General features: G+C 38.5%; 2 protein-coding genes across 4 annotated transcripts; one reads left to right on the top strand and one right to left on the bottom strand.

Annotated features, from left to right (window-relative positions):
* Positions 1–628: 628 nt before the first annotated feature.
* On the top strand, positions 629–20,959 carry LOC101739623 (E3 ubiquitin-protein ligase MGRN1). Of its 3 annotated transcripts, none has more exons than XM_021352863.3 (13): positions 629–850; positions 3,271–3,389; positions 3,458–3,750; positions 4,872–5,059; positions 5,723–5,877; positions 6,949–7,326; positions 8,647–8,787; positions 9,444–9,563; positions 11,435–11,548; positions 12,125–12,266; positions 13,767–13,870; positions 17,146–17,215; positions 18,041–20,959. In XM_021352863.3, exons 1-13 carry the CDS (start codon positions 763–765, stop codon positions 18,142–18,144), a joined length of 2,016 nt encoding a protein of 671 aa, XP_021208538.2. In that variant the 5' UTR covers positions 629–762; the 3' UTR covers positions 18,145–20,959. The 3 variants fall into 3 exon arrangements, with proteins under 3 accessions (XP_021208538.2, XP_012551644.2, XP_062526724.1); XM_012696190.4 differs by having other exon boundaries at positions 630–850; positions 3,482–3,750; XM_062670740.1 differs by lacking the exons at positions 13,767–13,870; positions 18,041–20,959 and having other exon boundaries at positions 630–850; positions 17,146–17,220.
* Fmbp-1 (fibroin-modulator-binding protein-1) lies at positions 20,622–22,095 on the bottom strand. Its single transcript, NM_001043504.1, is given in 1 exon segment — positions 20,622–22,095. A coding segment is annotated over 1 exon segment (657 nt). The 5' UTR covers positions 21,986–22,095; the 3' UTR covers positions 20,622–21,328.
* Positions 22,096–23,203: the final 1,108 nt, after the last annotated feature.

The raw sequence follows: 23,203 nt of genomic DNA, 5'->3' as shown, positions 1-23,203 counted from the left end.
TCACAGATCATAAACGGTTAATAAGCTATCTTTATTACACGTTTATATCAACTCCACCTGATTTCATTCATATCATTCTTCACTCCATATTATTTTTCGTTAAACAGAATATTTTCAAAGCTGGGCAGTACGGTGAATTTTTTTTGCCTTCTTCTGTTAGAAAATGGAACTTGTTGCTTGCTGATTTAATTTCACCGCTGGGACTTTGTGACGGGAGCGCGAAGAGCGAAGTTGTTGGAGTTGTTTTATTTTGACTATTGATTGTTTCTTTTTGTTTAAATGTGTAATAACGATGGTACTGTTTAGTATCTGTGAAAGTGCACAAATGTGGAAAAATGAAACAAAGCCGCTGGATGTAACTTTTCGGGATCTTCCAAAAGTCTTCTGAAAAAGGCTCAGTAAATATCCACCATTTTATTGAGATTATATTTCATCCCATATCATTTCACCTCATTTTATTTAATTTCATCTCAGTTGATTAATGTCTCAAATTAATCAACTTTATTTCATTTCACTCCCTTACATTTTTCAGAAAAGAGAATAGAATCAACATACAAAAGATTAGGTTGTATTGTGTGATACCTTCGCCTTTCTACTTGGAGAAATGGAACACTACTGTCACCGCTGTCAAAAGTGTCAAACCCATACTTCAGTCGAACTCGAACAACAACAGTCAAAACTTGAAAACAAATCTGAAAGGAATCAGAAGTGGAACTTAACATTTTCATTCACAATTAACATTTTGACGAGCAAAGTATTATAATGGGTGTACTAGCGAGTCGCCAGAATCCAGGACTAGAAGACGCTGATATTATATCCAACCATGCCTACAAGTACCCACCGAGATCCGGTGAGGTTGACCTTTGAAAGTTACCCTATTTATCATTAATTTAAATTAATTTATATTTATAATTTTGAAACATTTGCACACCATAAGACAAAGCACGACAATTAATACCTTATTGTAAAAAAGCACTTTTTTTTTTTTTTTAAGTAAGGTACTTTAATTTTACCATATGTACACTCTCTAACATTGGATTATTGAACTTAAGGGCTTGGTATCCAATTAACTCAATGACTACAGCCAAGTCAAGGTCTAATTATTCTTACATCAAGTTGTGATAAAGGGTTTTTTCACAATTTCACCTTAATATTTTCAACATATTATGCACAGTATCTGCCTTTGAATGCTTCGATCAACAATAGTAACTAGATAAAGGGATACGTACAAAATTAAAGCAAAAACTGTCCGCGTGAATATATACTTATATAGCTACATTCGTTTACTAACAAACGGAGAAAAAAGTTTTGAAACACTTTTACTTTCAAACTAATAACAACTATGGCACCTAGTAATAAAGTCACAAATCTCCAAAACATTATCTAATACTTACGATCATTCGTCACATAAAACGAGCAAAGCAATAAATTACTCCTGTCACTTACCAATAAAAAGACATATTTTAAACAACTTTTAATGTTAAATCAATCTTAAAGCGCAACAAATAAAGTAACTTTTCCCTTAATTGCTCTGAGAACTAACATCGTTTTGCTTTATTTATTTTTGCTTCTTGAAATGCCGATTTCTATTTACTACAGGAGGTAAGGGAGTCGCGCTTAACACTAAAATAATTTATTAATGAATTAAAGTAAAAGTTTAGTTGTTTACTTTTTATGTTTTGGAAATGTATGTTTGTTAGTATCTATACATTACTTATTATTTTATTAGCGTTACGTTTTTGTGTAATATATATTTGTAAGTTTTCGCGACCAGTGCACATTATAAAACAACGTTTAAACGGTTTCAAGCGTGGTATTTTTATTACAATGTTTCGGCCACATTTCAGTAGCCGTGAGCACGGAAGGCAAAGATGTCCAGTGTCAATAAGCGGAGTTCTTAGCTGGCTTATAAAAGTCATCTCTTGTTTCTCTGGCGACATTCGAGATCCATTCTGCACACGTGATTGCTAGGAAAGCTAAAATAAAAATGGAAAGCTAAGTATCTAATGAGAGTCCAACAAACAGACACAAAAGCAGCATTAACCAATTTTAACCAACTAATTTTGAAGTGCTGCTAACAAATTTTAAAAAATTATTACAACACAAATCTACTCCATGCATATACTGTTCTGTTAAGCAAAAGTTTGTCCATGTGTTGGCCGAGCCTTGGCCAACATTTGTAGCGGTGGTTAAAAATCGGTAATTTTGTTCAAAATTTAATATTATTTATAAGTTTAAAGCTTACAATATAGTTTATACTTCATGTACTTACCGAAAGTAAGATACTCCGGCCGTTAAATTGCTTTTTCGGGCCTTATTTTTGTAACTTTTGAATACACACTGCGGTATTGTGAGACGGGTTGACATTGGCTGTGTTTGAAGTGAACTAAACAAAATAAGAGCTCACATTTCAAGTGCGCTGTTATTTGACGAGACGGATTTTATGCACCGACCCGAAATCTAGTTACTATTGTTGATCGAAGTTTGAATGCAATAACAACCACCCAAATGTTTCTTATATACTTAGTACATTTAAGTGTTCTGTATAGTTTTTTTTTTTTTATCAATATTATTTTCATTATTTTAATTGTTTTTCCGTGACTACCTTTCACTTTGGTAAATCTTTGGAAAAAAATTCAAACACACATTGAATTACAAACAACCACTGAGTCTATGCTAATCATTTTAAGTATGACACCTTCCTCGAATTTAAATAAATGTACACAGTTATGACTAAGTTAAGTAAATGAAACATAAATTCAAATAAAACTAATAAACAAGCCTTATTTCTTTTTTATTCACAAAAATTGAATATTTAGTATGTTCAAAGAAATAAGTGATTAAGGGAGCCCATGTTCATATCACCACTTAAATGTGTTTATTTACTTTGACACATAAGGTAAAATTCTCAATTGTATTACAATAATTCCTTTAAATTGGAATATATAAATATTTTGCTGATAAAATAAGCAGGATTGTGATATCTAACTGCAGATGTTAATACATTGTTGTCTTTTATTTTAAGATCTTATATCGCAAATTCAAACATATATATCTTACAACTTTTTCGTTGTTTGATTTATGATTAGTATGGCTGTTGATAAGATGAGCATCTGGGACCTGATGATTAGTGATTGCTTCAGCCCTTGGACATAATTTAGCTAGGCTGCTGCCTGCTGTAAAATTTCTTAATAAAATTTACACTGCTATCTGTGAATTCAGTAAAAATCTGTATAATTGTTAATGTTTTTGGGATTATTATTAACATAGGTAATTACTTCGGGAGCCACTTTATAATGGGAGGCGAAAGATTTGATACTCCACAACCAGAGGCTTACCTCTTTGGTGAAAATGCTGATTTGAACTTTCTAGGCAGTAGACCGACTCCGGTGAGTATTAAGCTTTTAAACTTAACTTTTCTGCATGATGTGGAGTACATTTTATAACTGTCATCCAGCTCAACGTCTCCATACTCTTACAGTTCCCTTACCCCCCGCCGCAGTCAAACGAGCCTACGAAAACGCTAAAAAGTCTAGTGAACATACGTAAGGAGTCGCTACGTTTCATTCGCTGCCCTGAGCCATTGAGTAAATTAGCAGACAACCAGATTGGTGATGGTGTTATGAAATCACCAGAATCAAATGGAAAGGGGACATACTATAATATAGAGTTTACTTTTGACTGTGACGCTAGATGCGCTATCACTGTCCATTATTTTTGCACTGAAGAGGTTACTCCTGCTGGTGTTGTGTGAGTATTATAACAAGTTTACAAATACTATCCAATCTGATACATAATTATTGTAACTATTGAACATTGAAAATGACAAGGAAATAACTGTATGTTTTGAGTAGTAAGATGTTCCACCAAATGCCCGTCTTGGCTCTGTGCACCATCACTATGGCTATGCCTATGTCCAATACTGTTATGATAAAAGGTATCCCAAATAAAAAACAGTAACAAGTAGAATTAGTCTTTATACATTTTGATGAATGTACCATAGATTCAGAATGTAATTTCACCACAGACAAAACAACAAGAACCTCAAGGTTTCTCTTTTTTTTTTTATTGCTTAGATGGATGGACGAGCTTACAGCTCACCTGGTGTTAAGTGGTTACTGAAGCCCATAGACATCTACAACGTAAATGCGCCACCCACCTCGAGATATAAGTTCTAAGATCTCAGTATAGTTACAATGGCTACCCCACCCTTCGAACCGAAAGACATTATTGCTACACGGTGGAAATAGGCGGGGTGGTGGTACCTACCCGTGCGGACTCACAAGACTTCCTACCACCAATAAAGCATATATTGATTATAGTAATTTTATTTAGTATCGGAAGACGTAGCGTGGGTGGACCGGACCTCCCACAGGATGTACTGACGACCTATTGAGGTTCGCGGGGATCCGCTGGATGCAAGCAGCGCAGGACCGATCTTTGTGGCAAGGCTTGGAGGAGGTCTATGTCCAGCAGTGGACGTCTGTGGGCTGATACAATAGAAAAAAAAAATACAGTATTTTGGTCAGTTTTCGCGAGACACAAGCAGTTTATTGTTAATATCTGAACGTCATTACAGGGCAAAGACCTGTGATATTCTTTTTTTGCATTCGTCCCTGCTTAAATGAAAATGATTGAACCAATTTATGTTCTGATTGGGAGTTGTATGTGGTCATGCATCATTTTAATGAATCAATCAATTGATGCACGGTTCCGATGTCGTATTAAGAAAATTGCTCCCAATTGAATTGCATGCAGATGTATGTTTATTTTTAGAATTACTTAAGTCAAACTAAGCAAACTAAACCTATTATTTATTGGTTTGGAAATAATTGAAGAACCCTAAAATAGAAACGACATTGAATCCCCAGATATTACCCGCGAGACCCGACAATGAGTTCGCAAACGTACCACTACAAGAAAGGTGCGAATCAACAGTTTTGTCAGATCTCTCACGTGTTTGATCCCTCGAAATATTCAGAAGAAGACCTACTGTACAACGCTGACAAGGAATTAATTCCGATTGCCATATATTGCGTGGTTGATGAAGGGCAAGACGGTAGGTAACGCGCATTCAATGACCATATTTAACCTTGTTGTGAGTGAGTGTGGAGTAGCGGGAAGGGATGCGCTCTGCGCCTAACTCGTCAACTTGCCTCCGTCTGCCTCCGTTGAATTCTGGCTGTTTTTCTGAGACTGGGGCGTGTGTTGTTGAGAAATAAGGGCTTTTTGTAGGTTAGAATCTTACCTACAACTGCGTTTCGCCCCCAAACTCAGACTGAAGTCCGCCAATTTCTTATTGGCACAAAAAATATGTATTCTCTCAGCAACGTCTGAATCAAGTAAAATGATGTGCTCTCATTAATAGGTAAACGATATGTCAATATTTATGGAGGCATCACATTTTTTACAAGATCCTTAAATTATCAGTATTTTGTCTCTGCTGATTCTCATTTCTCTCATTCTCTCATTGCTCTGCTCTTGATTCTACATTTCACAACGCCTTCCACACAGCCAGAGACAGACGGAGAAAAAACGTGCGGCAGAAAGTTATACTTCTGTATACCCACCCTTCTGGGTGGTCACGACCCTCAGTACTGAGGAATATGATGCAGGGAAGAGGGATCTCTGCTGTACAAAAAAAAAATCACTTACGCAGTACTGTTAGTTAAGCGACAATGCACTCTATGAAATCGTATCAAAATTTTAAATCCATTCGCAGAAATAAGGCAGTCCCACACAACCATTGCGGTAGTCGAGAAACATTCCGACGGAACGTACGTGTTGAAAGCTTTAAAACAAAAACTGTTTGTTGATGGCCTTTGCTACCTGTTGCAAGAAATATACGGAATCGAGAACAAAAATTTGGATTCTAAGGTAATCGTAATTGAAATTGATAGATAAATAAATAAATGTCTAATTAACACCGCTTCTGTACATGCTAAGTCATCATAAAAAAAAAAGATACTTTAAACTTAAAGTGTAGGTAAATAAGATATTATTTTAATCGGCAACTTAACTTACGGTCCGTATAATGTTAAGTCCTTTCGGGGGCTTATAGATTGCAGAGTGAACATCATAGCTCACCTTGAGACATGTGGAAGTCTCAGTCTGTATAAATAAATTGATTAACAATTGTTCGTTATCTAAAAAAAATTTATAATGCGTTTCAAATAAGAAGGTGCATGAATAAGAATGAAGAATCAAAAACCTCGTTTTTTCAATAGAGTTACTTTTTTAAACTACTTATTGTAATGTAGTGGCGCTCATTTGGAAGATAGTAAATGCATATTTATTTATGACAAAATTAATGCACTAAGTATTTTTTCTCTAATCTATTGTCCGCTTTGGGCCTGAAATGGGCATTCCCCTTTCACTGCTTATTTTTTATGTATAACTAGCGACCCGCCCTCGCTTCGCTTCGGAAACATTAAAACACACATGAAACCAAAAAAAAAAAAAAAAAGTAGCCTATGTTCATCAGGGACAATGTCGGCTTCTAATGGAAAAAGAATTTTTCAAATCGGTCCAGTAGTTCCGGAGCCTATTCGAAACAAACAAACAAACAAATCTTTCCTCTTTATAATATTAGTATAGATAGGTAAAAAAATGTATACAGGCATAGTTGAGATATTTCATTCAGAAAATTACTCTTCTTTTTGTACTGGGTTCAAATTTGGTCTTTGTAAGAATGTATCTACCGTGTTATAGGCGGGTTATCTGTATAGTATTTGTATAATATTGCGGCGGGGCATACTTGTGCCACTAAAAATTTGTTTTTTTTTTGGGAATCTCATTGTAGAGAAGTGACAATAGTCAATAGACGGTTTTGGTCGCGTATATCGTAACCTTTGATCCACCGAGTGTGATTATTAACATTTTGGATCCTCTGACCATAGTTGCGTATAACATTCCGTCGGACAAGTTTAAAGGTGTTTGTGTGTACAGCCGACTTCAGACTCTGAAACTGAAGAGGGCGGGTCGGAATGCGTGATCTGCATGTGCGACACGCGCGACACGCTGATCCTGCCGTGCCGACACCTGTGCCTGTGCAACTCGTGCGCGGACTCGCTGCGCTACCAGGCCAACAACTGCCCGATCTGCCGCGCTCCCTTCCGCGCCCTGCTGCAGATCCGAGCGCTGCAGCGGCGCACGTCGGAGGGGGCGCTGCCGGCGGGGACAGGGGGAGAATCTCTCCCCCCCGGCTACGAACCGGTGTCACTCATTGAAGCCCTGAACGGCCCCCATCCTGCCCGTTCCGCTGCCCCGACCCTCACCCGCACTGCTCCGGCTATAGCGTCACCGGACACCGACACGGCCTCGCAGGTCAGTAGCTAACTGTTTAAGATGATGATAAATCTCGGTTTTAATTTATTATTTTGTCAAAACCGACGTACCCTCCTAAGAAACACTAATAATGTAAAGCACACAGACCATGCGTTGCTCAAAATATCAGATGCTTTTATGAATTTTTTATGCTGCGGTCGGTGAACGATTTCACAGCCCACCCAGTGTGCAGTTACTGCCAGAGTCCACCGACATCACTACATGAACCCCGCCGCCCGCCTTGAGTCCGGTCGAAGTCTCGGCTGTATTGTATAACGGCTGTCCCGACCTACGAACCGAAACACATGACTGCTTCGTGGTAGGAATGGACAGAATACTGGTACCTACCCGTGCGGGCTACAGTCGAACTCGCTCATCCATCTGATAATGTAAAAAATACGTGTGCTATGCATTACGTGTGCTATGTGAATGTAAACTGCTTAACTAAAATTGTAGACAGTTATCACGGGAGAAAGTTCTATTTTCCCTCTCGTTTGCTTCAAAAAAGTTTTCATCTTTTTTAAATATATTTTACATTATTGTGTACTTGTGTTTGTTTAACTCTAGTTTCCTTAATAAGGTATAACGTGTTCCAATTTTAAAAAGAAAAGTAATAATTTGCTGATCTCATACTCAAGTACATAGCGATTGGTCGGTCTGATGCTGGTGTGCGCGTCACTCCGCAGATCCTGGTGGAAGATCAGCGCCGCAGTACCACCGATTGTTTCGTTACTGTTAGGCATTGCTGAGCCGGTAACCGTTTCCAAACCTCGTTATTTTTCTTATCTTTGTTTTTATTTTTTTCTACCTAATTTATGTTTGGAATACATGTTTATTATTATTATTATTATTTATTTATATTTATTTAAAATCGTATTAATTACATAATATTTTTTAAAAAAGATTTTAAATTTTTTTTTTTTTAAAAACACTATATTTTAATAGATTGCCGCTGATGGCGGTGTCTACGACACAAGTCACCAGTGGCTAGGACTCCAGAGTGAGAAACCTCCTCACAATGCGTGCAATATCGAGGATAACTGCTTTCTATATTAGGCCCTTAACCGAGCTGGATAACGAAAGTTTCTTAAGATGTTGATCGAAACTTTTCGCTATCAAGCCGTGTACCGACAACTATTGGAACAATGATGGTTGATTCAACATGCCACATGGCGGTAGTCTCGTGGGCCAGGTCTAAATATTTTATTAATTTGTCCTTTTCTGCCTTCATTATTATTATTATTATCTAACACTCTGAATTTATTCGGCCCAGTTATCCAAATATCTGAAAGTCCCTGAGCATCTGTTGTTTGCTTGAAGGCTGCAGAAATCCTGAACCGCTGCAACATAGAGCGCAGCTCCTCCACCAGCCTGGGCAGTAGCGGCAGCCGCAAGGGCAAGTCGGGCTCCAAGGACGACGTCAAGACTTTACGCAGCACGCCGCACGCCCTCACTCCGGAGGTCACTCCCAATAGCTCATTTATATCGTATAGGCTCACAAGCGACCACGACCCAACGATAATGTAATGGGACTTTGACCTCTATAAACTCTTGCGCCATTCTCTGGTCTGCTTATTGAGATCCAGAATATTACGATTGCTTCCCCTACGTCATACCCCTCACTGCCGGTGGTCACACTAGCCGCAGTGTGGGCCGATTGTTGGCGCAACTGTCAGACCAATTCAAGTTTTTTTTAATTTATTGCTTAGATGGGTGGACGAGCTCACAGCCCACCTGGTGCTAAGTGGTTACTAGAGCCCATAGACATCTACAACGTAAATGCGCCACCCACCTTGAGATATAAAGTTCTAAGTTCTCAAGTATAGTGACAACGGCTGCCCCACCCTTCAAACCGAAACGCATTACTGCTTCACGGCAGAAATAGGTAGGGTGGTGATACCTACCCGTGCGGACTCACAAGAGGTCCTACCATCAGTAAAGAGTCTGCTTATTGAAGTCCAGAATATTATGATTGCTTCCACTACGTCCCACCCCTCACTGCCGTGGTCACACTGGCCGCAGTGTGGGCCGATTGTTGGCCCAACTCTCAGACCAATTCAAGATTTAAATGATATATATATAACAAGCATATTTAATGAAGTTCCGTTGTTCCGCAGTTCCGCATGTCGGTGCTGCTGGCTCGCGAGGAGGAGGCCAAGCGCGCCGACGAGAAGACGGCGGCCAGCAGCCCGCTGCTCCACGACCACAAGCTCATGAACGGCGAGAACAAGTTCCCGGTATCTAGAACATTCTATTGGCACTATAACACGGATACAGCTCGGACAAAACGCCACAGAGCCATGTCAGGATTAAAAAAAGTACTGACCAATCGCCCGCCCAGTCCTTTTCACATAAAACATTTCTTACATTAATGGAGAGCGGGAATATTTAAAATTTTCACAGACTTTATTATTCGTGAGCCTGTAACGTATCGCGAAGGTGGACCGCGTTTATCCCAGGGTTCGATCCTGGATTTCATTTTCTTGTCAAAAAATCTCCAGCTCTCGATCCTGGCTTCGTGTTTTTGTAACCTACTGTGCCTAAACTGGGTGATGCTCACAGCACTCTCTGTAGTTAGGGTGTGGTCTAACCACGAACTTGTATCATCATTCATCATCATCATTTCAGCCTATCGCCGTCCACTGCTGAACATAGGCCTCTCCAATAGATTTCCAGTGCGACCGGTCCATTGCCACCTGCATCCAACGAGACCCAGCGCTTTTTACTAGGTCGTCGGTCCATCTAGTAGGTGGCCGTCCCACACTGCGCTTGCCAGTACGTGGTCGCCACTCCAGGATCTTTCTGCCCCATCGACCGTCCTCTCTTCGTGCTATGTGGCCGGCCCATTGCCACTTCAGTTCACTAATTCTACGGGCTATGTCAGCAACCTTCGTTCTTCTACGGATCTCCTCATTTCGGATTCGATCACGTAGAGAAATGCCGAGCATAACCCTCTCCATAGCTCGCTGCGCGACTTTGAGCCTTCTAAAAAGATCCCTAGTGAAGCACCACGTCTCCGAGCCGTAAGTCATCACTGGTAACACACATTGGTTGTACACCTTTGTCTTAAGGCACTGAGGTATTTTGGACGAGAAGACGTTGTGCAGTTTACCGAACGCTGCCCAGCCGAGTTGGATCCGTCTACTGACCTCTCTCTCAAAGTTGGATCTACCTAATCGGACTGCCTGTCCTAGGTATATATATTCGTCAACAACTTCAAGAGTAGAGCTCCCAACAGTAACTATGGTGGGTGCAACATGGACATTGTACATGATTTTTGTTTTGTCCATGTTCATTTTAAGACCCACTTGTTGAGAAACCCTACTGAGGTCACCGAGCATACGCCCTAAATCTTCCAGCGACTCTGCCATGACCACGATGTCATCGGCAAACCGAAGATGAGTGATGTATTCGCCGTTAATATTGATGCCAAGTCCTTGCCATTCCAGAAGCTTGAAGGAATCCTCCAGAGCAGTGATAAACAGTTTCGGAGATATCACATCTCCCTGTCTCACTCCTCTCTTTACAGGGATTTCCTTCGTGCAATGCTCCTGTACTCGGACTGACATGGTGGCGTTATTATACAAACACTTCAATACTTCGATGTACCGGTGGTCAATACGGCACCGCTGGAGAGATCTAAGGACCGCCCATGTTTCGACGGAATCAAAGGCTTTCTCATAGTCCACAAACGCTAAGCATAATGGCCGATTGTACTCTTCGGTCTTCTGTACAATCTGCCGCAGCGTATGTATGTGGTCTATGGTACTGTAGCCTTTTCGGAAACCGGCTTGTTCGGTAGGCTGGAAGTCATCAAACCTGCGTTCGAGACGCTTCGTGATGACTCTCGAGAACAGCTTGTAGACATGGCTCAGCAGTGCTATGGGCCTATAGTTCTTCAATAAGGTTTTGTCACCTTTTTTGAAGAACAGGATCACAACACCCCTGTTCCATGCCTGTGGCTGTGTAGTAGTACGAACTTGTATGTAGTGTGCCAAATAAGTAGGGTGTCTAAACACCTAACTCTAGTGTGTCCACGACCGCTACGATGAAGTAACGCTCACAAAAAAAAATCGGTGATCAAACACCCTTGTTTTGTCCCGTCCAGTCGTCTCCCGATATGGAGTGCGGGGCGGAGGCGTCGTGCTCGGAGCAGACGGGGGCGGAGCCCGACGCCGACGCCGAGAGACTCTCCCCCCTGCTCACACACACTCTCAACAACGTACGTACCTTGTATTGCACTTTTCTTTTCGGATATTTCTTATTTCTTTAAGCCCATAAACACAAAGAGCGAACTTAAATATAGATCTTAAAACGTCGGATTAAAGTCTCAAATGCTTTGACACAGAAACTGTTCTATACCTTTCAAAATGAATTAACATTACCATTTGAATACAGTTTAACGTAATCCAGCGATGTTTTCGATCGGGATGACAATTATTTTTGTTGCCGCCCAAATATATATACGAAAGTCAACCTTTGTAACACGTGACATCATTTGAGGCTAAAATAAGTTAGCAAAGGCGAGTACGAAATAAAAGATGGCGCTCTAAGTAAACGCCTCGCGAAGATTGAGTTTAGAATCGAATCATAAGATTTTTTTTAAAGGGATTTTATGACCTGGTAACTAAGACCTTTAAGTCATGTCTTATTTTTATTTATATTCTTAATTTTATGAAAAATGATATTATCATTATCACCTACACGTTAAGGAAAAGCTAAAAGCCTTTCAAGGCTATCAGCATACGTAGGAAAAAAATTATATACGAGTAGTGACGTAGGACATATATTCGAACAGATAAGAAAGCCGGTGGTGTCCCGAGCCTGCAGCGTGTCGAGTCTGGGCGCGGCTCCCGCGGACCCCGCCGGGGACTCCGCCCTCCGACTCTCCGCGCCCGCGCTCGCGCACATCGACGACATCGAGGAGCCGCACTTACGGTGTAAGTAGCCGACAGGTTATCTCTTTCAGTTGTGCTCATATTGGACTGTCATGACATGACATGGACGGGTGTGACATTTCCTAAGTACGCACACGTTGACATATAAAAAAAGAAAAAACATCTAGATCCACTTTACTGCGTGTATTAGTGTCATTTTTAATGCGCCTGACATTTGGAACACTCAAACATTTATTGTCTATGAATAGACTAGATGACATTTGCTTTTCGCTGTTCCTTTTAATAGATTTTTTTAAAACATAATAATAATAATAATAATACCGATTCTACGAGAATCGAGAATGTGTTCAAAATCATATTAATGAACTATTTAAATACTCAAGATAAGTTACATTTTCATTTAAGTGATTTCATGACGCCGCGCCGGCTCTCACTACTAAACAGAGAATTGAGTTTTATCATATTATTAAATTCGATATTATTCAATTCGTCTTTTCGCATTAAAAGTGTACAATTTCCAAAAATATTCCAAATTGAGTTAATATGCGGAATCATTTGGTATCACCAGTATTTTTCTCATAATTGCTGTCAAAAGAGCGTTGTTTAGTTTTTTTTTTTAGTTACGTATGTTTTGACTACTATTAACAAAATTAATAAATAATTTTATCTTACTTTAAAAGACAGATAATGTAACTGGTAAAAAATAAAAAGTAAATGTTGCAAAGATGATTAATGTTAAAAATATCACATGTTAAACCTTTAAAACACTCTCCTGTAAAATTAGTAAGTTTTGAGATTATACAATCTTAATGCGAGAAGACGAATTCATGCGAGCATCCCTATCGAGCCGACGCTGAGATCAACGCCGCTAAGATACAGCCTCTTCGCCGACATCGCTTGTTCTTATTGAATTGGCTTCTACCCAGAGCTGGGAGACGTGACGCAATACTGGCGTGCATGTGACTTGCCCAGGTCGGCTTTCGGAGGCTCATTTAAAAAACTATAAAGAGTAGCGAAAAATCCTGCAAAGTTACGTTTGTTATTATTACCCTGACTTAAATCTATACCAAAGACACTGGTTTTGTTTTTTAATGAAATTAGCGCCTTAGGAATAAGGTCCTTTGAGTCTACGGTTTTTCGCTATTGGTAGTTACAAATATGACCTACAGAGCCCAATCGAGATATTCGCTCTGTGTAGTTGAAGACTGGGAATATTAGTGTTTAATAGTTTCCCCTATGTTCGTTGACCGTGTGAATCTTTAAGCATTAAAAACTATTGTTAAGGTAACGCTATAAGGACCGCGCAATGAAATTCAAAGGCAATGACACGGTCCATTTTTGTATTAGTTCGCGAGAAAAAACATTGAAATGATCCTAAAGAAAGAAATAAAAAATCAATCCTAATTAGGGTAATAGGTAATCCTAATTAGGTATAGGGTGGGTAGGTAAAAAAAACCAATCCTGATAAAGTCTGATAAGTCTACAAATATCGAAGTAGTTAGTATCGAGTGTGTGTAAGCTGAGGGTGGGGGCTTGGTACAGCTGACGGGGCGGAGTCTCCGGCGCCGGCCGAGGACTCGGACTATTTCACGCCGGAGGACACGACCACCACGATACTGACCCTACCCAAAGCCGCCAAGCATCTAGTAAGTCTCGTAGCGCGGGCACGCGACATCGCGGACTGTCCACGCAGACTGTGTCTTCAAACTCCTTAGAGCTCAAAGCTCTGCACTTACCACACATTGAACAACCCGCTTTTGAACATGAAGCTCGAATCAAATTTTCTTATTACCAAGGAATTAAAGTCTGTTTTTATCTTGAGAATAGTTTAATAACGTTCCAGAACTTTAAGAGCCACATCAGAAACAATATTTTATTTTCTGCAAAGAAGATCCTTCTCTTGTATGTCGATTATTTGCATTATTATAAAATATTACAAAAGCAACCTTATTACACAGACAATAAAAACTGCGTTCTTTCGTCGGAAGACTTTAACTTAGTTCGTGCTTCAACTAGCCTCATTGCCGATTCCAGGCCATAAAGATAAGGCCGATTTCAAAGGATAATGGTTTTCCGCCAAAAGCCATTTCGGCTTCGATCTTAAAGTCAGCTAATTAAAACTATTGCATCCCCATAAAAACCACCCCACCACCCAACCGGGGTGTAAAGGGGTAAAGCTATAATGGAGTATACCTTAAAAACGTTTCTGTATTAGCGTAGCGAATGTTAATTAAAAGTCAGTCTGCGTTGACATACGCTTGAGATGACGTGATGCGAAAAGCTTTTGTGTAATCTATCCTGTACGTAAAATGTTGGTTTTTATTTTGTGCGTTCCTTGTTTATAATTTGCACTTTCATATATCATTTTATCACTTCTTTAGTACTATTAAAGTAGATTAGAATTCAATACCGTTACGAAAGATCCAACTGAATTTTTTTTTTTTTTTTATAATGGCTATTTCAGCTTCGTCCTAACATGTGGGTGAGCTCGCGGGGCTCAAATCGGGAGTGTTGCTAACACTGATCCTAGCAAGAGCAGTGCTTCGCAGAATCTACCACCGCAAACAGTTCTACAAACAGTTTGGTGCTTCAAATGAGAATTATAAGCACTCACCCCGTCGTCGCAAACTGTTTCTTAGTTGTCTTACGTCGGTGTGAAAATCTTGCTAATATAGGTAGTTTTCAATCAAATTTAATATAGGAGCATAATGCGACTCAGTGGCGCACAATGCCGAATTATGCTGAAGCTTAATTGGAACGTGAATTATATAATAATAATAATAACAATAATAATATTTATTCAAGCCTCTTAAAATACAAACACGTACAAAAATACTTAACACTAGTATAATAATATACATGGCTTTTTTATGAGGTATACAATAACAATATTCCCTGACTTTTATGCTAGGAAAACCTGTGTTATATTGATTTGACGTCAATGCGAAATGAAAAAAAATCATTTGTACCCTGAGCTTTATTTATTTATTAGGCACACAATACACATTACAAGCTTAAAAAAAAGACACGAAAGAAAGAATAACAAACAACACGTAAAAAATTGGTCTTGTAATCAAAGCCATGCGCGCACAACTAATCAGGACAAATTTGCTAAGTAAACAATGTTCATTACAACTATAGGACGAGACAGCACGATAATGAAAACCAATCCAACTTTTAATGTAAGGAAGTAACAATAAATCACAATCACAAAGGAAGTCACATTAAACAATTACACTACGTAATCTACTATTAACATGGAGTTTGACTTTGATTATTTTTATATTATTTTATATCCGTATTAAATTAACGTAAAGTTGATAACGGCTCTTAGCTAGGATTTCTTTCTGTATCGTGGACACCGGACACACATATATCTGTCACACACATTACACATACATCTGCGACCCACAGTAAGTACTAAATGACACTAACAAAGAACCAGAACCGCACAGATGTATCTGACCCACTTGTGTGCTTAGTGCGAGTTTTTTAACGTTCTCGATCACGTAAAAGTTAACTCAAATCTGTATGAAGTTGGAACAGCGCCCCTAGCGGCAAACGAAGGGAAGCTGTTCCAATTCCATACAAATTTGTTAAAAAATCTCGCACAAAGCACACTGTTCGTATACAAACTACTCTATAGATGAAGCCAACTTCGAACTATCGCAATACTTCATATCGGGCAGATCAAAATCCACATGTATACATAGCTCGGTGGTAGTAGGACCCGTTCTAATAGAATAGAGCCGTCTATTATTTGAACACGATCTTGTTAAATTCTTGGTTGGATCTTTTCAGCATAATCTACATATATTGTAGTGTATGTATTGCCGTCACTAGCAGAATATTTAACGATCAAACAAAATTTACAACTGTAGTAAAATATATATTTTATATATCGTAGTAATAGATATTGTAGTTTGTTAGTAATATGAAATGTTATTTTATACAATTTACAAATTTAATCTGTATTTCCTTCACAATTGTTAAAATAAGTATTTATTTAACGTAAATATTTTTTCTGATCTAATCTATGCGCCATACACTTCTTTAAGATCTCTCAAGCACCAGTCACCGTCCTCGTCGAACTCGTCGATGACGATGAAGAGTTCGACGAGCGATTTCTATAGGCACAGCCTACTGAGTTTCTCGCCGGATCTCCTCAGTGGGTCGCGATTCCGATCCGGTGGTAGATTCTGTGAAGCATTACTCTTGCTAGAGCCAGTATTAGTAGTTCTCTCAGGTTGAGCCCGTGAGCTCACCTACCTGTCAGGGCGTAGCTGTAATAGCCTCTAAGGCTACTAGCAAATAGGTAGGAAAAAAAGCTTCTTATATTGTTGAGCTCCGTCTAGGTACATGGCAGATGCGATAGCGCGATATAATAGACAAAGCTTTATTATATTTATTTTATATATGGTGAACAAAAAGTCGACGTGCCCTATGTCAGTAAGCCACGTAGATACCTAATTAAAGACCCTCTCTACTGAATTTGAATGTCGAAATTTAAAAGAACGCGGCAACGCGATGAGTTCTTTCTGTCTGTTCAATAAGCACCGCAGCACTCACGTAGAGTAGAATATAGCGTACCATCACATACTACATACGTGTGATACCTACATAGCTTTATTCTGAATGCGCGCTTACACACCACGCATCGCTACCAGATTCACAATGCCTGTCTGTTTCATTCTAACGCACTGATTTAATAACCAGAGCGGGACAGACGTTAAATCACCGCGTAGTTAACTTTTAATCCTTCGAGTGACATTAAAATAAGGGATACTACGTATCTACGTCAATTTGATTACTCAAAGCGCACTGTATTCGGTTGTGTTTGTTAGAATAAGAACACGCTTTCAAAGTGCACTATTTTTTGGCCCGGTGAGGGTAGGCAGTAAAATGTTGGAATTAATTACAGGAACCGCTGAACAACGGCGAGTGTACGCCACAACGCTGGGCGCTGCCGCACCACGTAACATCTTTACCAGGTAAAAGACTTTAAAGGTCTAGTTTTTTTTTTCCTACCTATGCTGATAGCCTTGAGAGGCTATTTCAGCTTCACCCTAAAGTGTAGGTGAGCTCACGGGGCTCAAACCGGAGTGTTGCTAACACTGACCCTAGCAAGAGCTGTGCTTCGCAGAATTTACCACCGGATCGGAAACGCGACCCACTAAGAAGATCCGGCGGGAAACTCAGTGGGCTGAGGGCTAGTCTTTAATATATAAGTTCATGAATAATTGGTATTCGGACAAGGCCGACGTAAGTCTACTGAATTGACTGGGTTTTTTTTATTGCTTAGATGGGTAGACGAGCTGTATTCGGACAAGGCCGACGTAAGTCTACTGAATTGACTGGGTTTTTTTTATTGCTTAGATGGGTAGACGAGCTCACAGCCCACTTGGTGCTAAGTCGTTACTGGAGCCCATAGACATCTACAACGTAAATGCGCCACCCACCTTGAGATATAAGTTCTAAGGTCTCAGTATAGTTACAACAGCTGCCCCACCCTTCAAACCGAAACGCATTACTGCTTCACGGCAGAAATAGGCAGGGTGGTGGTACCTACCCGTGCGGAATCACAAGAGGTCCTACCATCAGTAAAAGAGAGAAATATAAAATTGATGCGTTGCTCTTGGCGGCTGGATTTAAAAGAGAGTCGGTGTCATGGCGAACATAGCTCGCTGACCCTTTGAAGTTCAGAAATTGAACACATACACCCATACAATCTCTTTTTTAAAGCGATTAAAGATGCGATATGCCAATGCTTTCGTGACCTCAAAATGATATGACGTAATGAAAAAAATGGTCGACAGGCACACCACTAAGCCAGTCCAGCGTCCGATCGTCAGGCGAGTCATATAGCTCCACCTCATCCACTCGACAACTGTTGACGGCTCCTCCGCCGCGCGCTTGTTAATACCTTGAGCAATAACTAAATGGGAAAATGGCTTGTATATTTACAATACAGCTTCAATAATATTATAAGAAAATAGCCAGTTAAAAACGCTTAGGTACTATTTTTAAGGGTGAAACTATTTTGGGTGAAATTCAAACGAAAATTGCCATTTTCGCTTCTTTTAAAGTTTGTAGATAAAATTTTCCCGAAAACGTGCACCAGTGACAGTGAAATATAGAGTCACATAGGTATAGAGATTATTTAGAAAATAAAACTTAAAAAATCGTGATCGTAAAAGTAATTTTTTTAATTTTTTTGTTGCCCAATAGGCAATCTACATACGGCCCACCTGATGGTGAGTGGTTACCGTCGCCCATGGACTTCAGCAATGCCAGGGACAGAGCAAAGCCGTTGCCTACCGTTAATCTTGTTAATGCCTTTTTTCTGCGCGCAATGTAATACAAATATGGGGTCAACGCCGTTGTTTGTCGGAAAATTACATCAGTTATCTTTAGTTTATTTTTAAAATAATCATTTGTGAAACAATAAGTATTACGTAGTATAACACTACAAATGAACTCTGTTCTGCTTTGTTATGAAGATAGTTAAAGAAATTTGGAAATGAATTAAACCTGTATTGAAATTACCAAAAAATCCGAATTGTTTTACATCATATGTGTGCGTTAGTGAGAGCTTAGAAAAAAGCTATTGGAAATAGTTGTGAGTTTTGCTAGGCTAACTTTTTAATAAATTGTTTTTTGAAATATTAGTTTAAAAAAATTATACTTGACAACTTGAAAGTTATTATAAACATGTATTTATATGTTGCAAACTTTTCGGGATAGCGTGAAATAGTTTCGATTTCATCTTCTTTAGTTTGACGATTGTTTTCGATTGTTTAGTCCGGACTACGGATAAGATTATGATGAACATTAAGGCATGTAATATTAGGTAAACAGGATAAGTTGTTTTTTTTTTGTTGGAAGTTTCTCTATATCCTCGGAGATCTTACCGCTTAGCCATTAGGAATGACTTGTATTCACTAACGATTTGGAATGTTTAATTAATCGAAAGAATCTCATAAGTGTGTAAAAAATTACATTCGAGCAATTGTCTAGTTTCCCGATTAAACAATCGAGATGTTTTTCGATTTTTTCGAGTCGATTCTCCGCGGTATATATACGTTGCACCATTTGCAAGAAGTCACGTTTCCGCTCATTCTTCGATTGGACTAACCCTATACAAGTCGATCGCGTAAAGAAATCATCATTAATTCAGCAAACTAAATGACTAGCGTCTTTGCTCGCCTATCGCTAGTTTGAACTAATATCCACAAGTTCCCACATTTGGCACCGGCTTTCGAACGGTAAGGCGGTGAGTGAAGTTATATTTAGTCTTTTAGCATCTATGCAAGAGCGGGAAAATTCACCTAAATCAACTAACCTAAATAATACATTCATTCTATTAAAGTTAATAATAAACTTCTGATTAATCAACATCGTTACACTCTTTACATAATAGAGATGCCTTTTCAACAATCATAATTCATAAATGATAAGTGAAGATTGCTGAAGGAATTAGAATATCAGCCTATAAGTAAATTGTTAGCATATCATCGGCACGGTTTCGTCAATACTTTGTTTGCTGTTCGTATTTGCCAGCGGAAGATAAAAAAGAATGGTTTGAATAAAATAAATTATTGAAGTGTCCCATTGCTCTTTAATAGTATATAGGTATGATTAAAACATTCCAACTCTCTATAGGTACTCTACATCTCGCAATGAACGACAGTGGGGTTGTGGTATTAGATCCCCTTCCCCTTCTGCCCTTGCTCGCCCACCTGTCCTTGTGAAACTGGAAAGGCCTCAGGGCACCAGTAAACTCTCAAACATAAAAAAATATTTAAATCTGCCCAAAATAGTATAATCATGGATGTCTTTAGAACATATTTAACACGTTGACTGCCATGTAGGTCACCGGTGCCCTACGTGGCGTCATGAACTATTTTTGTCGATTTATCTCATCTCATCTCAATAAGACGTCGGAATTTCTAGTAAAATCTGGGAAAGACGAATCCGAAGTACTGAGAATGAGACCTAAAAGACTAAACTATACATTAAAAACAAAAGGAGGCAAAGTTAGGCAATGCAGACGCTTAGTAACAGAAATCGCAATAATTACTTCAGTGCGCCGCGTAAGGCATCAATGACCTACATGACAATCAACATGTTAAACACTATAAACTTAGTCTGACTTTTCTCTGAGAACTTATGTGGAACCATTAATTTCCGGATACCCTCTACTGATACGCTGCATGTCGTAAGTTGATGGTACTATAGCAGGTACCTCCCCAAGACTATCAACAAGAACTTTATCAAGTTTCATCACAATTATATAAATGCTTAAGGGATAGACAGAGGACGTAAATTCATTTCAGTTGATAGATCGCTTTTTGCATTATTATAAAGTGTATCAAATTCTTGTAATGATAAGATTTGTTTGTAGTGCAAAACGATTTTTATTACTACATAGAATTAAGAATTTCAACAAGAATTTCATATAAACTTATGCAATTATGAAACCAAATTATCGTTTAAGTCAGTTACTAAGATCATTAGGTCTGCCTGACTGTTACAATAAATGATATTTTATGTTATATACTTAGTAGACTGATTGTAAATCTCAATCGTTAATGCTTTAGGCATCTTTGTAATCTTTAATAGGGGTGCAGTGCTTTTTTGACATACATATATTATACAAATAGTAAAATAAGCCTGTATTATTTGCTTTAGGATTAAGTCATTGTATTTTTTAAATAAAATATTTTTTTACAGAAGCTTGTGTATTTCATTTTTAAAGTAAAATAACAATGTTTACACTAAACACACTTTGTAAATTGCTGTGCAATTGGCTAAACATTGCACTGAGCTTAAGGTGAAAACCTTCTGAAAGCTGAGAAGTCAATACTGCCTGAACATAAAAGATAAAAACAATTTTCATTCATGAGCTAAACATAATATTTTTTAAACTTAGTGTTCAGCAATCACCAATACTATTCCTGTCACTATTTCTGAGAATGGTTCCCTTACACCAAGAATATTCAATCAGTTATTAAATTATTAAAAATAATATTATTATTTACATTATCACTTTTAAAACTAAAAAAAACTTTGTGATGAAATTTTCTGTGATTTAAAAATAAAATTTAAGTGAATGGATGATTAGTTGCTCTACTTTGATTCGGCATAATACTGTAATTCAAGCTATCGTTCACTGTACTAAGAGACTTCTTGCTAGCCTGCCTTTTCGCAGCATATGCCGACATCCTCAATAGTCTAGCTTGCCTTTGTGCTGGGGTCTCATTAGCAAGTCGACGGGCTGCATATGCAGACATTCTTGCCAACCTAATCGCTCTCTGTTCTCTCGTCTCTGATGAAAGTCTTTTAGCTGCATATTCGGACATACGCTTCAGTCTAGTGGCGCGCTGTTCCGGTGACTCATTTGCCAGCCTCTGTGCTGCATATGCAGACATCTTGGCTAGCCGTGCGGCTCTCTCTTCTGATGTTTCACTCTTTGGTCCTGAGCCTTTCCTTCGTCTACGCGCTTTAGGCTCCAACAATGATAGTGGATCCATTTCTTGTATCATATCGACCGGCTCGACGGTATTGAGTGTCTCTTGTTCATCAATTTCCTCAATTTCTTTTTTAATGTTATCGTATTGTATGCATTCATCACTTAATCTAAAGTGTGTAGTGTTACTAGCTGCATTCGCATCTTCACCGACAGATGATTTCCACTCATTGTTTGTTTTAGCTATAACCATTTTCTTCCAAGAACTATCTGCTTGACTTAAATCACCCATACTGATTATTCAATGATTGCTTTATCCACAGAACCATAATTTATAATCTTTGTAACAATTTAGAATCTTTTAAGCCTTAATTACAAAATCATTACTTGTTAAATGATAACTTTGGCAGGGTAAACAAAATTACGCCTTCACCATAAATATTTCTGACATTTAATACCGCTAGTAGTAGTAGTAGTTCTATTTTTCCAACTGGAAAGGCAAAGGTATAATAACAAACAACCTAACCTTTTATACATATTTTTTTTACGAAAGATGATATGAAGTGAATTGAAATGAAGTTGATCAGTTCGAAACATTAATCAATTAGCATGAAATTAAATGAAATGATACGAGGTGAGATGATATGGGATGAATATATCTCAGTAAAAGGCTGGTTATTTACTGAGACTTTTTCAGTGGGTTTTTTGGAAGATTCCGAGAAGCTACGTCCAGCGGCTTTTTTTCATTTTCCAACATTTGTGCACTTTCATATATACTAAATAATTAATAAATCACAATAAAAGAATTCACAAAACTTCGATCCTCGCGTTCCCGCCAAAAAGTCCATAAATACCGTTGTTAAATATTACAAAGAATGCTACTATAGATAATACATTCAAAAATAAGAATAAAAATTAAAATAAGGCATGACTTAAAAGTCTTAGTTTCCAGGTCATAAAATCCCTTAAAAAAATAAGAAAATTACAAATAGCTGCTCGGTGGAACTTCTCGAATTCTTCTAAAAACTCCACTGAAAAAGTCACACAAAACAAATAATACAAAACAAAACATAGTAAAACAAATCACACAACTTCACTCTTCGCGTTCCCGCCAAAAAGTCCATCCGACTAGACAAGGTGCGTGCTATGTGACCAGCTCTTCTACAAGATACGTCTTTCCATTTGTATTGATCTAAAAATGAAGATTAGCAAAGTTACTAGACTTCTACTTCACTTCACTTTCGCAAGAAAATGCTACTAAGCTAAATTTAATTGACTTCATTGTTCAGCCGTATATCTCTTTTGTTTTCTTTTTGTTTTTCTAGCTATGCTGATAACCTTGAGAGGCTATTTCAGCTTCGCCCTAAGTTTATGTAAATAGTTACTGGTGGTAGGATCTCTTGTGGGTCCACACGGATAGGTACTACCACCGTTCCTATTTCTGCCGTGAAGCAGAAATTCGTTTCAGTTTGAAGGGTGGGGCAGCCGTAGTAATTATACAGAGACCTTA

Source organism: Bombyx mori, chromosome 10 (genome assembly GCF_030269925.1).
Source record: "Bombyx mori chromosome 10, ASM3026992v2".
NCBI lineage: Eukaryota > Metazoa > Arthropoda > Insecta > Lepidoptera > Bombycidae > Bombyx > Bombyx mori.
The sequence above is the reverse complement of the archived record's forward strand: the minus strand, read 5'-3'. Positions and strand labels throughout refer to the sequence as shown.